General features: G+C 47.6%; 1 protein-coding gene across 1 annotated transcript; it reads right to left on the bottom strand.

The window, feature by feature from the left end:
* Nucleotides 1-43: 43 nt before the first annotated feature.
* LOC119113656 (NHP2-like protein 1) lies at nt 44-4,240 on the bottom strand. The gene is made up of 3 exons (XM_037237939.1): nt 4,071-4,240; nt 1,150-1,408; nt 44-567 (listed from the first exon to the last, which is right to left on the bottom strand). The coding sequence occupies exons 1-3, from the start codon at nt 4,071-4,073 to the stop codon at nt 443-445; spliced, it is 387 nt and encodes a 128-aa protein (XP_037093834.1). The 5' UTR covers nt 4,074-4,240; the 3' UTR covers nt 44-442.
* Nucleotides 4,241-11,591: the final 7,351 nt, after the last annotated feature.

Below are 11,591 nucleotides of genomic sequence, written 5' to 3'. Positions count from 1 at the left end.
TCATGTTCAATCCCGGTCTGTCTCCGAATATGGACGCAAGCCGTTATGCCAATGTGTCGTGTATTTGTCAAAAAAAATCACTCCTGGCGCTATGATGGATTTCCTTCCCATCATTTGGAATAGCTCAAAACGGCACCCCGCCGCACGGTTAACAGACAACTCCCTGATAGCTGGTGGTCATCAGAACAGTCGGCGACGCCATATAGAGACGCGGGATCGTTCAAACAGGCGCGATGAAATGAAATACCGCAATATGAAGTTCTGGTCGATACAACATCGGAGCCGACGAAATGACACATCCGACCACAAAAGCTTCGCAAACACCCGTGACGGGACGCCGCGTGCCACGTCAGACGTCATCCAGTGACGTCACCAGAAACCCGCCGGTCTCCGATGACGTCACAGTCAGCCGACCGGGCGGCGGCGGCGGCGGGCCGGCCGCCTAGATGAGCAGCTTCTCAATCTCCAGGTGGAGACTCTGGATCTGCGGCTTGAGCTGCGAGCCTTCGTCGACGGTGACCGCACAGGCGATGACGGCACGGGACACGCCGCAGGCGCGACCCAGCGCTGGCGACACGGGTCACAGGGTCAGGCAGGGTCACAGGTCAGGGCACAGTCCACCAATCGGGCAGAGCATGGACGGTGTCAGAGGCATCGGAACACAGCGTTAGGCCAACCAATACCACGCCAGCAGGATTGCGGCACAGGTCAGAGTTCAACAATGGCCTGAGCACTGGCCATGGGTCAGGGATCGAACCTCCCTCCTGAGCCAGGGGTGTCGATAGTGTAGTGGTTAACGCGCCTGCGTTAGCCACTGTGCGTCTACGAAACCAGAGGTACGGGGTTCGATTCCCCGCGGTGCCTGCCCTTCCTGCCACGGTGAGAGGCAGGCGACGCCATATAGCCTCAGCAGCCGAGTGCGTCGTAAACCCCCAACTACCGACCGACGACCTGAGTCACTTTATCATTAATTATCACGAGCGACTTGCGCCTAATACCAAATACTCCTTTGAAAGTGAAGTAAAACAAGCACAACTACCATGGTTAAATCTGGGTGCATGCAGGCACCCAGCCATAAAAAATACTCCCATCAACATGCTGCAAGTGATCCCCATTTATGTAAGTTCCCTCACACCAGCATCGGCTCACCCTGCTTGCTGCGCACGAAGACATAGGGAACGTTCTTGTCCTCGCACAGCAGAGGTAGGTGAAGCAGGATCTCGAGCGGCTCGGCGTCGGCCGTCATCACGATGAACTCGGCCAGGCCACGGTTCAGCGCCTTGGTCGCCTCGTTCGCCCCCTTCTTCAGCTGCTTGTAGTTAGCAGCTTGCTGCACCAGGTTCAGGATCTTGGCAGTGAGAGCGGCGTCCGCCAACGGGTACGCCTTGGGGTTCACCTCCGGCTCGGCCTGTGGTCAATTTGAAGTATTTCAAGAAGCGATCCTTCCGAGGTTTTTCATGACACGTTCACTGAAAGTTCTTTGACCATTTAGTCAGTGACACACAAATTGCAGAAAGGATTGAGCATTGTTCTACACTCAGACCGCGACACATCTTGACTGTCTGACGTGCACCCAGACCATAACAAACCAGCACATCATGGATGGGATAATTGTTTGGACCATCGTTCGGTGAGGTGTGCCGGCATCAACACAACATTTCAGCCAGCTAACTCTACAGCTGTAGTGAGGCATTAATGAGTCCTGAAAGACTGGATGCTGTCTGGCTTTCAACCATACATTTGCGGCACAGCACAAATTCTCTCCAGAATCACCAGGATTCAAACCAAATGAGGATGAGTCTGAACAATTAAACCATTTGTGGTACTGATACCTCCTCTCAATCCTTTCATAGAATTGATTAACTAGCACCTGACACATGGGGTTGATGATAATCATGAATGACAACTGTAAGAAAAGCAGCCCTTCCACTGAACTTTGACAGCTTGTCCGCTGGTCTGAAACAAAAGCCTTCTATGTTGCAATACTCTGGACTTGATATGTGAGAAGATTACATGGGATTAGCCAGGAGGAACACTGGCAAAGTTAAACAAGCTACATACGTGCATACATAACAAGGGTGGTATTTGAACCTGATGAAGTTGGACCACTGAAAGCCAATTTGGGACTATTTCCTATAATTCTTAGATAAACCATCATCTATATATATATATATATATATATATATATATATATATATATATATATATATATATATATATATATAACTCAACTGGTTGGGGTGCCTGCCTTCCAATCAACCCACCTGTGGCGAGGTCAGTTCTGTCACTTTAAATGCTCCCTATTTGCCCTTCACAGGTATGGCCTGTGGCCAGTGGCAGCATCGCGCAAAAAGTCAGTGACCTTAGAGGACAAGACGGACATTGCCCAGCATTCGGGCACCATGTTAAGCTTTTGTCACTAATTCCAGCTGCTGTCTGGGATGGCATGATCGGATGGTAGGGGTCAGGACTTGTGCAAGCACTGCTTTGTGTGAGCTCTGATCCCAGAAATCCCCTGTCGAAAGAGTCTGGATCAAATCTTTAAAAAAGAAATTAGTGCCACAACAGACACATGCATCAACTAAAATGTCCCAAACAACATTGATTTGCCCTACCCTTGATTCATCTCGTTCACAACACAGACAGACAGGGGAGAGGCAATAGGTCTACACTGTCCTTTTCAAATTAAGTCAGCCGCACACTGCCCATTTGGATGGTAATATCCCTTGTATCTCCCTGGAAGCAGCAATGATTGTAATGGTACTGAACAGCTACAAAGAAAATTGTGGCTCCAAAAGGTTGGACAGTTTTAGCTTTTGAACAATGCCTCACCATAAAAAGGTAAAACCAGAGAGCTGGCCTGAACAGGATTGCACAGTTGGTAATGTTCCATTTTGCTAGGTCAATACCTCAGCCCACTACACCCATCAATGATTTCTTTTTCCAACACCTTAGCCTTGCAAGCCATTATATGAAAACTGTTCTGCAGCAGCACAAAACTTTTACATGATTCCTTTTTTAGTTCTCACAATAATTATTGTAGTCTGGTGCTTTGAGCACTTGTTTTGGCTTTCCCCACATAACAGTACAAAATATTTACCTAAAAGCATCAAGCACACCTTCACAGGCTTTGTTAACTACAGCAGCTGCACCGCACAATCAGAATACAGTGGTTAGCACCAAGCACCATAACCTTCTTATGAAAATGTGTCTGTATATCATTTCCACCATTCAAACACACATTGTTTAACTTCTGCTTTGGCTGAAGCAGCATCAAATTTAGCTCTCATTATCAGATATGGATGTAAAGATGAATATTGCTGTCAATCTGTGCAGCAATACATTCACCACAAATGTTTGGAGGTATAAATAATGAAGCTGTGAAGTTTTCAAGATGGAATTCATCACAACATGTCCTAGTTCTGAATGCCTCCAACATTTCCAAAAAAAGTTTTGCATATTTCTAACCAACATTTAACTAAGTTAACTCGGAGCTGAACTGCCCGTGTTCTATAACCTGACGTACACCACATGTGGATAAGACAATCTTGGCTGCACTGATATGCACACTTAACATATTAGGAAAATGTTTGAAACTGAAAATATCTCTAAAACTGACAACAATCTGCTATAGGTAAAATCTAAGTAAAATGTATGCAAAAACTACACCAGTGTAGGCAGAATCTAAGATCAGATTAGTTTGGAGGAACTTTGAGGACACAAGGAGGAAGTCAGAGGAGCAACAGGAACAGGCCCCAGGCTAGTTGGGCAGTGGGAACATGCCAGAGGCTAGCGAAACAATGGAAACAGGCCCACAATATCAGAAGATTATGTTGCAAGCATACTTAAGGCAATGAGGCCAAAAAATCAAGTCAGCGCTACTTGGCCTAGTCTGCATTCAGGGTGGTCAAACGTGAGCTTGTGTCCACCAATGTTGCGTGTTTTGAAGGCACACACTTCAGTCCCGGAGTCTGATACAGGCCCTAATCCAAGACAAGACATCTGCTGGCTCAATGGATAACTTTTTTGCTGACTGGACGTCCAGTGCATTCCACGAAATAGTTCCTTACCATTTCGTTAACTTCGGTGCAGTAGAAAAAAGTGCGGTTATAAAGCTGCCCCCTTAGACACTGTTTGATGATGGATATGAGAAGCCTCTCCGCGACTTATGTCGCTTCACCGAGGGAAATGAATCTCCACGAACCGCACCAACACAGCCAGACTCTTCCCGCCCGGCAGATTTCGGAATGAGCCCACGTGGGTAACGTTCACGGACTCAAGGTACCAGGTTTACGAGGGGACACTAAAGTACTGCAATTTAACACAAAAAACAGTCAGGTAAACTTTATCACATCTAAGTGGTCAACAAAAAAGGTTCACACACGACCATTGAAAACTGTTTTACAAGCTGAAACTGAAACCATGGACGAAAAACTAATACTCAGATGTCACAGAAGATCATAAGTGCGGTTAAACGCGGAGGTCATATTGCAAAAGTCGTCTTATTGGGAAACTTTTCACTTGACTCCTGTAATTGTACAAGTAAAATTTAGGTAGGTAATCCTAATATTTAATTTGATATTACCGCCGTCATGAAGAATTATATATTCCCTTAACCTATATATGTAATGCTTATTGCATCACTGGCGCATTAAACACAACGGATGAGAGGATAAAAATGTTAAAAGCACACTAGCGTCCGCTTTGTAGAAACGTCTAGGGAACTAGTGAATGCCGAGGCGTCATCATTCTTGCTTTGCCTACACCGCAGAATTATTCCTTTCATTTATATTTGCTTGTCATGCAAACAGCATAGAAAAATGAGTGCTCCTTCCCCCGAGCGTCGGAGGGGCTGTGCGGCGTCGGCTTCGGGGTGACTGTAGAAACTGTTACTCATTAAAATAACGTTGAGGATCTACGGGAAGCTGTCTTGTGCACACAAAATAAGAAACGCGTTACAGCGAAACTTCCATCTTACAACAGTGAATACTGCGACCAACTCCTCACGCATTCCCACGGTAGCTGGTATTCCATGCCATCACTTGTTAAGTGGATTCATATCGTCAGACCATTGCTTGTTCTGCAACCAAGACTTCTCTGCTTGGTTGGCCTGTTTACTTCCACCCACAGAAAGCGTTAGTTAGCAGTCCATAACATGATCTTTACGTCAGTAGTTGCAGCAACGAGCTATAAAGTTTAACGTCTGAAATCACCAACATTTTCCAATCGCGACTGCAGGAGTTTAAAGGCAACTCGGCCTGTTGATCCCCGTCTGTTTGAGATCCCGCTCAGGCAATCGAACAATGCCATTTTATGGATGTGATCGGTGCGCATAGGCGGATCCTGGGGGGGGGGGCACGGGGTCATGCCCCCCACCCAAACAAATGAAAGCATGTTTCCCCCCCCCCAAAAAAAATCCCAGAACTTCATAAAAGTTTCGTCAACTGACCGTCTGTTTTAACTTTAACTGTTTTAACTGTTTTGTTTTAACCTCTGTTTAAGATTCAAAAGCATTTCGGTGCTTTTTTCGGTTTTGAATGGCGTCCCTACTAGGTACTCGCGAACGGCACCATGCACTGGACCCCGGATCCCACACCAGCCAGCTGGCGACGAACGGTTGCCCCCCCCCCCCCTAAAAATACAACTCCAGGCTAGATCCGCCCCTGTCGGTGTGGCATGTCTTTCCGAGCCGTGTCTTGTTGGTAACTTGCCCACCGGCAAAAATATGCTGGAACGCCGCAACCATGTTTCCTCTGCGACGTCGGTATGAGTACAGCCAAGGCAGTTGGAGGACTTGGATCCTCTCATGATATGGCAGGCGCCCTACTTCTTGGACAAGACGCGCAGCTCATCGCTGGTCCGGCTCCAGCTGGTCCTAAAGCAGCTTGCCGAGCGGACTTCAGGTGGTGACGTCATACCCAGGTCATTGTCAACCTCATGCCTCTAAACGTGTTTGCATAATTCGGCCGATTGACGTCATTCACGCCGATTGACGTTGTAGTGTATTGCGGTTAACGTGCGATCTTTGTCTCGGAAACAAGCGTAGCGGTTGCACATTGGTGGAGGGGTGGAAAGGCGTGATTTGTACCTCGTTGCTTTCCACGCACCGTCATATAGCTAACGTTCGATGCTGCCCGAAGTTGGAGGGGGGGGGGGGGAGGGGAGAGAGTCTGCCGCTCTCATCCGCGGCCCGCGGAAAAACACACACTGATACCTTGGTACCTGGCAGGCAGTTTGTATTTTGGAAAGAACAGGCCATTTACGTTTGAAAATTCTTCAATATCCAGGGTCCCCCATTCAGGGCACCCCACGTGTACCTCGGAACTTAGCCCAGTAATTAACAGCCGCCTGGTGCAAGGCTCAACGCAGCTTAACCACATAGCCCCCACCCTCTATCGTTACCGAATAATGCCTCGTCGGCACGCCGGAATCCCACATCAACTCATGATACTTTGTCGCTGGAATCACGCAACGGCACACCGGAATCCCTCGTCGGCTCTTAACACTTTGTCGCCGGAATCACATGTTCGCTCGCCGGAATCATATGTATGAACCTCGCCTCCTGGAGTCACCGTAATGATTCTAACAACAGCGCCCGCGGTGACCGAATTAACTAACAACAGCGCCCGCGGTGACCGAATTAACTAACAACAGCGCCCGCGGTGACCGAATTAACTAACAACAGCGCCCGCGGTGACCGAATTCTTGAGCAGCGTTAAGGGTCAGTCACTCATGGTCATCTTAGGGAATCCCCTTCTGTGGCCGCAAGCCAATCCATCAAGGAAAAACAGCTAACTTTTCCGACAGCCCAATGCCCTTTTCCGACTTGCACCTTCTGGGAATCGCAAAAAGGCAGCTGAAAGTCGAATCCCACGTTATGGATGTGTCCCACCTCATCTGCGAGTCGCGGAGAGATCGACCGACAGCCAACTCCCTTATTTCTGTAAGGAGTGGGACCTTTCAGCCCCCGGCTAAACAATCAATCAATCAACTCATCAATCAATCAATCAAGCAATCGGCCGCGGCCTGCGTGCCGCGTGGAGCTTTCTCCATCGTTCCCCGCGGAGATCACGACGTAAAACATCTCAGAAACTCATTTAGCATCTCGTGGCAAAATCATTTGATTGCAGTCGTGAAAAATTCACGGTCGCCCCCAAGCTGCACTTAACATCCGAAGCATGAGAGATTATCAATTTGACGTATAATGTGGACCTGACTATGGCGCGTCATCCCAGTATGTACAGCCGGGGGCACCGCAGGTCAACGAAGGGGTCAATATGTTGCCTTCGTTGTACTTAAATTCTGGGTACATAACGTACCCCAGCTGCCACGTCAGGCCTGTGCATAATTCGTTCCAAAATTATCATTGGGTCAATATGTAGCGACATTTTATGTAATATATAATTTTTTATGTAATTTTTTAAATGTAATTGTAATTTTTATGTAATTTTATGTAATAATGTAATCTATAATGGTCAAAATGTAACCCTTGTGCTTGTAACATTCCGGCAAAATCGACCGCCCGGTTCGTCGTATGGCCTGGTAACACACAACTGATAATTGTTGTATTACCGGTACCAGAGTACCCTAAGTTAGTAATCATATCGATGCATAGTGATGCCCCCCCCCCCTTTAACTTAAGAATCCTTTAAGGTAGTGTTCCACATTTCTATGGGGGCTTGAATTGAATTAACCGTTTCGGGGACAGTTCACAGCCCTGCTCTTCTTAGACCTAAACCCCTCTAGTTTTTTAGCTCCAAACCCGCGAGGATGTGCAGACCATTTCGGGGAGAGTATTTCAAGGTCACCTTGGCAATCATGACGTTGTACTAACGCCATTCAAATCCTGCCATCCCATAAACTTTGCGGCGATCAAGGTCAAGAAAAATGTAAGGGTCGGGCCATTCACATTTGGCGTTCGTGAGCAAGAGCTCCAGGTATATAACGACCGTTAAATGGATCCCAGTCGATGCTGCACAAGGTAAGATGATGTGATCAAACAATGACGTATCGAGGAGCATGTTTGTAAAACAGAGCAACTGTGCTGCCTTAAGCAGTCATTTCTACTTCAAGGTATATCAATAGTCACAAGTGAGGTTTTTTCATCATATCTGATGATTGCTTTAATATCTTCAAATGAGAAACACTCCTTAAACGGGTGTGCGGTGGATGCGACCATGTGTACGCGATGCCGTGATCGGAGCACTATCGGCCGGCAATGTTAACTCCTTTTTTATTTTAATCACTTTATTATTAAACTTTATTATTTTATTATTTATTATCAACTCCTTATTTATTTAACCACCTTTTTTATTCAAATAACTTCTTGGTGGCGCATTGCTAACTTCCGCTGGCCGGCTCGTAGTGTAATTGCAATCATGCGGCAGTTAGTGCAAAACAAACCTAACGCGCGAAAATAAAACCTACAAACACGCCCGCATAGTTCCGCCGTGTACATTCGATACTCGGTGATAGGGCTATCTTCTGCCAGTGCAATACACTCGTCCGATTAGGCATCCATTTTTTTCGGTTGACCCCACAGTGTCACACTGAACGTTAGTGAGCTGGACACAGTAGCAATTGCAAAATTACGGAGTCAAATTTGTAATACATTTAGGACTTCGCGGTGGATATAACCAAGCGCAACGATACCAGCGTAAGGGCAGCACCGACCATCGATGCAAATTGCTCATCGTCCAACACGACACTTTTTTCGTTAAAACCTTCCAGGAACTGAACATTACTGAGTACCGCCGGATGACTTCGAGAGCCGATTGACGCCGGTAGCGTGATTGCCACCATTTGGCGGCGTGGGTAAAATACTTCCAACACTGCACAAATAGTATGGCTGCGCGTATCGTATAGTGCTAAATATCGCATAATGCTATATATATATACATATATATATATATATATATATATATATATATATATATATATTATGCGATATTAATCGCATAATAGTATGGCTGCTGTTGGGTTGTTATTGGCCAGCGCAACAAAGTTGCATGATGGAGACATCCATTTCATTCTGTCGCCCTCCTTTCCAAACTGCTCCACTCGACGCTTCCGGTCCATCCACAGCGAAAATCTGCAGTTACAGCATGAAATTAAAACTTTGTGTACTGCGCCAGCGACCATTTGCAAATAATGTCATTTTCAAAGCACTATTTGCTGTCAATGTAAGTCACTCATCGGCCGACATGGCTTCTGAATGAGACCCTCTACAGGCCAAAATGGGCCTTCCATTGTCAATAATATGCTCTCTTCAGGCCAGAATGGCCCTCCACAGTCAATGACGGCTCCTCCACAGGCCAAAAAGGCACTCTACAATGAATAGATCTCTGTACATACCAAAATGGGTCCTCCACAATCGGTAATGGGCTTCTACAGGTCGGAATGGGCCCTCTACAGTTCAAAATTGGCCCTCTACAGTTGACACTGGATCCTCTACATGTCACAATGGGCCATTTACAGCTCAAGCCGAGCCGCCTATATGCCAGAATGGGCCCCTCTTAAGGTCAGAACGGGCCCTCTGCACGCCAGAATGGGCCTTCCATAATGAATAATAGGCCGTCTACATATCAAAATGGATCTCTTCAGGCCAGCATGGGGTTACTACAATAAGAAGCAAACCTTCTTCAGGTCAGAATGGGCCCTCTAGAGACGCAGAATAACCCTCTTCTGGTCAAAATGAATCCTCAACAGGCCAGAATGACCAATCGACAGGTGAGAATTCACTTTACAGGCTTACATGAATCTTAACAGTTCAGAATGGGCCCTCCACCCCCCAAGCTCAGGTGGGGTGGAAGGGGAGGGGGCACCTCAACTTTCAAGTTAAGGGGCGAGCTGTCCCCACGCCTCCCCCTCCCTTCCCAGTTCCCGCGTCCTTCGTAAACGGTCCATTATTGACTGCGGAGGGTCTATTCTGGCTTGTGAAAGGACCTTTTCTGGCCTTAATAGGGCCCGTTACGACCTGTAGAGAGTTCCTTATAGCCTGTAGAGGATTGAGTCTTCCTGTGGAAGGTCAATTTTGATCTGTAGAGGGCCATTCTGGCCTTCAGGAGCCCATTGTGACCTGCAGATTACCGACTGTAACGTGTATATTTTGACATATACAGGGGCCCATTCAGGCTTGTAGTTCGCCTTTTTGTACTCCTTACATTTCGGACTCGTCTGCTCCATACTGAATGAATCGACTCGGTCGCACAAACCAAGACATAGAAAACTTAAGAGTTCCATGGAACGTGTCGAGTTTCTCTCCCGGTTAGAATGCGCTCCAGGGCACGGCACAGCCCGGCGGACAGAGCGTTCGGAAAAGACCTTCGCACCTATTGACGTTCATGTGCCGTCGGTTGGTCAAGGTAATGATGGCAACGGAGTTTCACGCTAACTGAACGGTGGACTGCAGTTGCAGAGTCTGTCCCGCGGCCAAGGGCCGTAAAGGCTCGGACATCTCGTTATTTATTTGTATATGGTGGGCTAATAAAGCGTACTGCCTTCGAAACGAGCTGTTAGCGAGCAAACGGGCCGTCGCTGCGGCCGCGGTGGCGGCGTCTCCGCGATGGTGTGAGCAGCCCCTCTGCCGATTGGTCCCCATCATCTGGAGCCCATACGTGGGCCACGTGAGTTTACGGGGACACGCGGGCGGAGACGCACGGTCCCTGTCGAGCAGTCCACGTTCAGGCCCGGACGGCGCGGCTAGACGCGAGCCGCATCAGCGTTTACGACGACGACGACGACGACGACTTCGGAGTGTGCGACGCTGCCCTTCCAACCCCTCTCTTACATTTGCCTTGCAACTCTTTGGCTGATAGAGGCTCTTCCCTTTCAACCTTTCAACATCTCAAGTCGATTGTCCTCCGGAATACTAATGAACTCTTTCGCACGAACACGTGCCTTGTCAGAGAGGAACACAATGGGTGGCTTCGACCAGTGACCGATTTACATTGTCCACCCATAGTGGTCATTGTGTGTGTGTGGGAGGGAGGGGCGGTACTCCCCCCCCCCCCCTCCTCTGGATCCGCATACCAGAATGGGCCCTCCTCAGGCCCTCTAAGTTGAAGGACGGGGCAGAGCTGTTCCCAATACCCCCTCCCCACCTATCCGGTCCGGTGTCCCTGTATGATTGCTCTTTTGCAAGTATAAATTGGGACCTGAGAGCATCAGTTTCAGAAAGATTGATTAAACCGTGTGCTTCGTGTCAATTTTTGACGACTTTGAATGACTAACTTAGTGATATATGCGGTCGTTTTCGTTGGGCTAGCAACTTTGTTCGTAGCTTCTGAAATCTGAGGTAACTGCATTGTTCGCGCGTGGTTGGCCTCTGACTCTGACTCAAGTCTCCCGTGACTTGTTAAAATTAACACAGCCATCAGAAGTCATCATAATCATAACAGATAGTGTAGTTATATACTGCGGTTAAAATGATGCAGTTTTTAAGAAAATCAGATGGCTGGTTTGCGAGTATCAAGCCGGCTGCAGAACGCGCAGTGATATAAAGGTATCCCCAAGTTGGTATACGAATCCGACGTATCAGCGACAGTTAGGATATGACGCTGCTCTTCGGACTGTGACCATTGTCAGCGGTG

Source organism: Pollicipes pollicipes, unplaced genomic scaffold (assembly GCF_011947565.3).
Source record: "Pollicipes pollicipes isolate AB1234 unplaced genomic scaffold, Ppol_2.1 Scaffold_7262;HRSCAF=8765_pilon_pilon_pilon, whole genome shotgun sequence".
Taxonomy (NCBI): domain Eukaryota; kingdom Metazoa; phylum Arthropoda; class Thecostraca; order Pollicipedomorpha; family Pollicipedidae; genus Pollicipes; species Pollicipes pollicipes.
This window is presented reverse-complemented; position numbering and strand designations above follow the sequence as displayed.

Excerpts from the sequence above, each read along its gene's own strand:
- LOC119113656 (XM_037237939.1), bottom strand. Across the intron at positions 568-1,149 it reads CTTCGTGCGCAGCAAGCAGG|CGCTGGGTCGCGCCTGCGGC; the intron begins GTGAGCCGATGC and ends CCGTGTCGCCAG.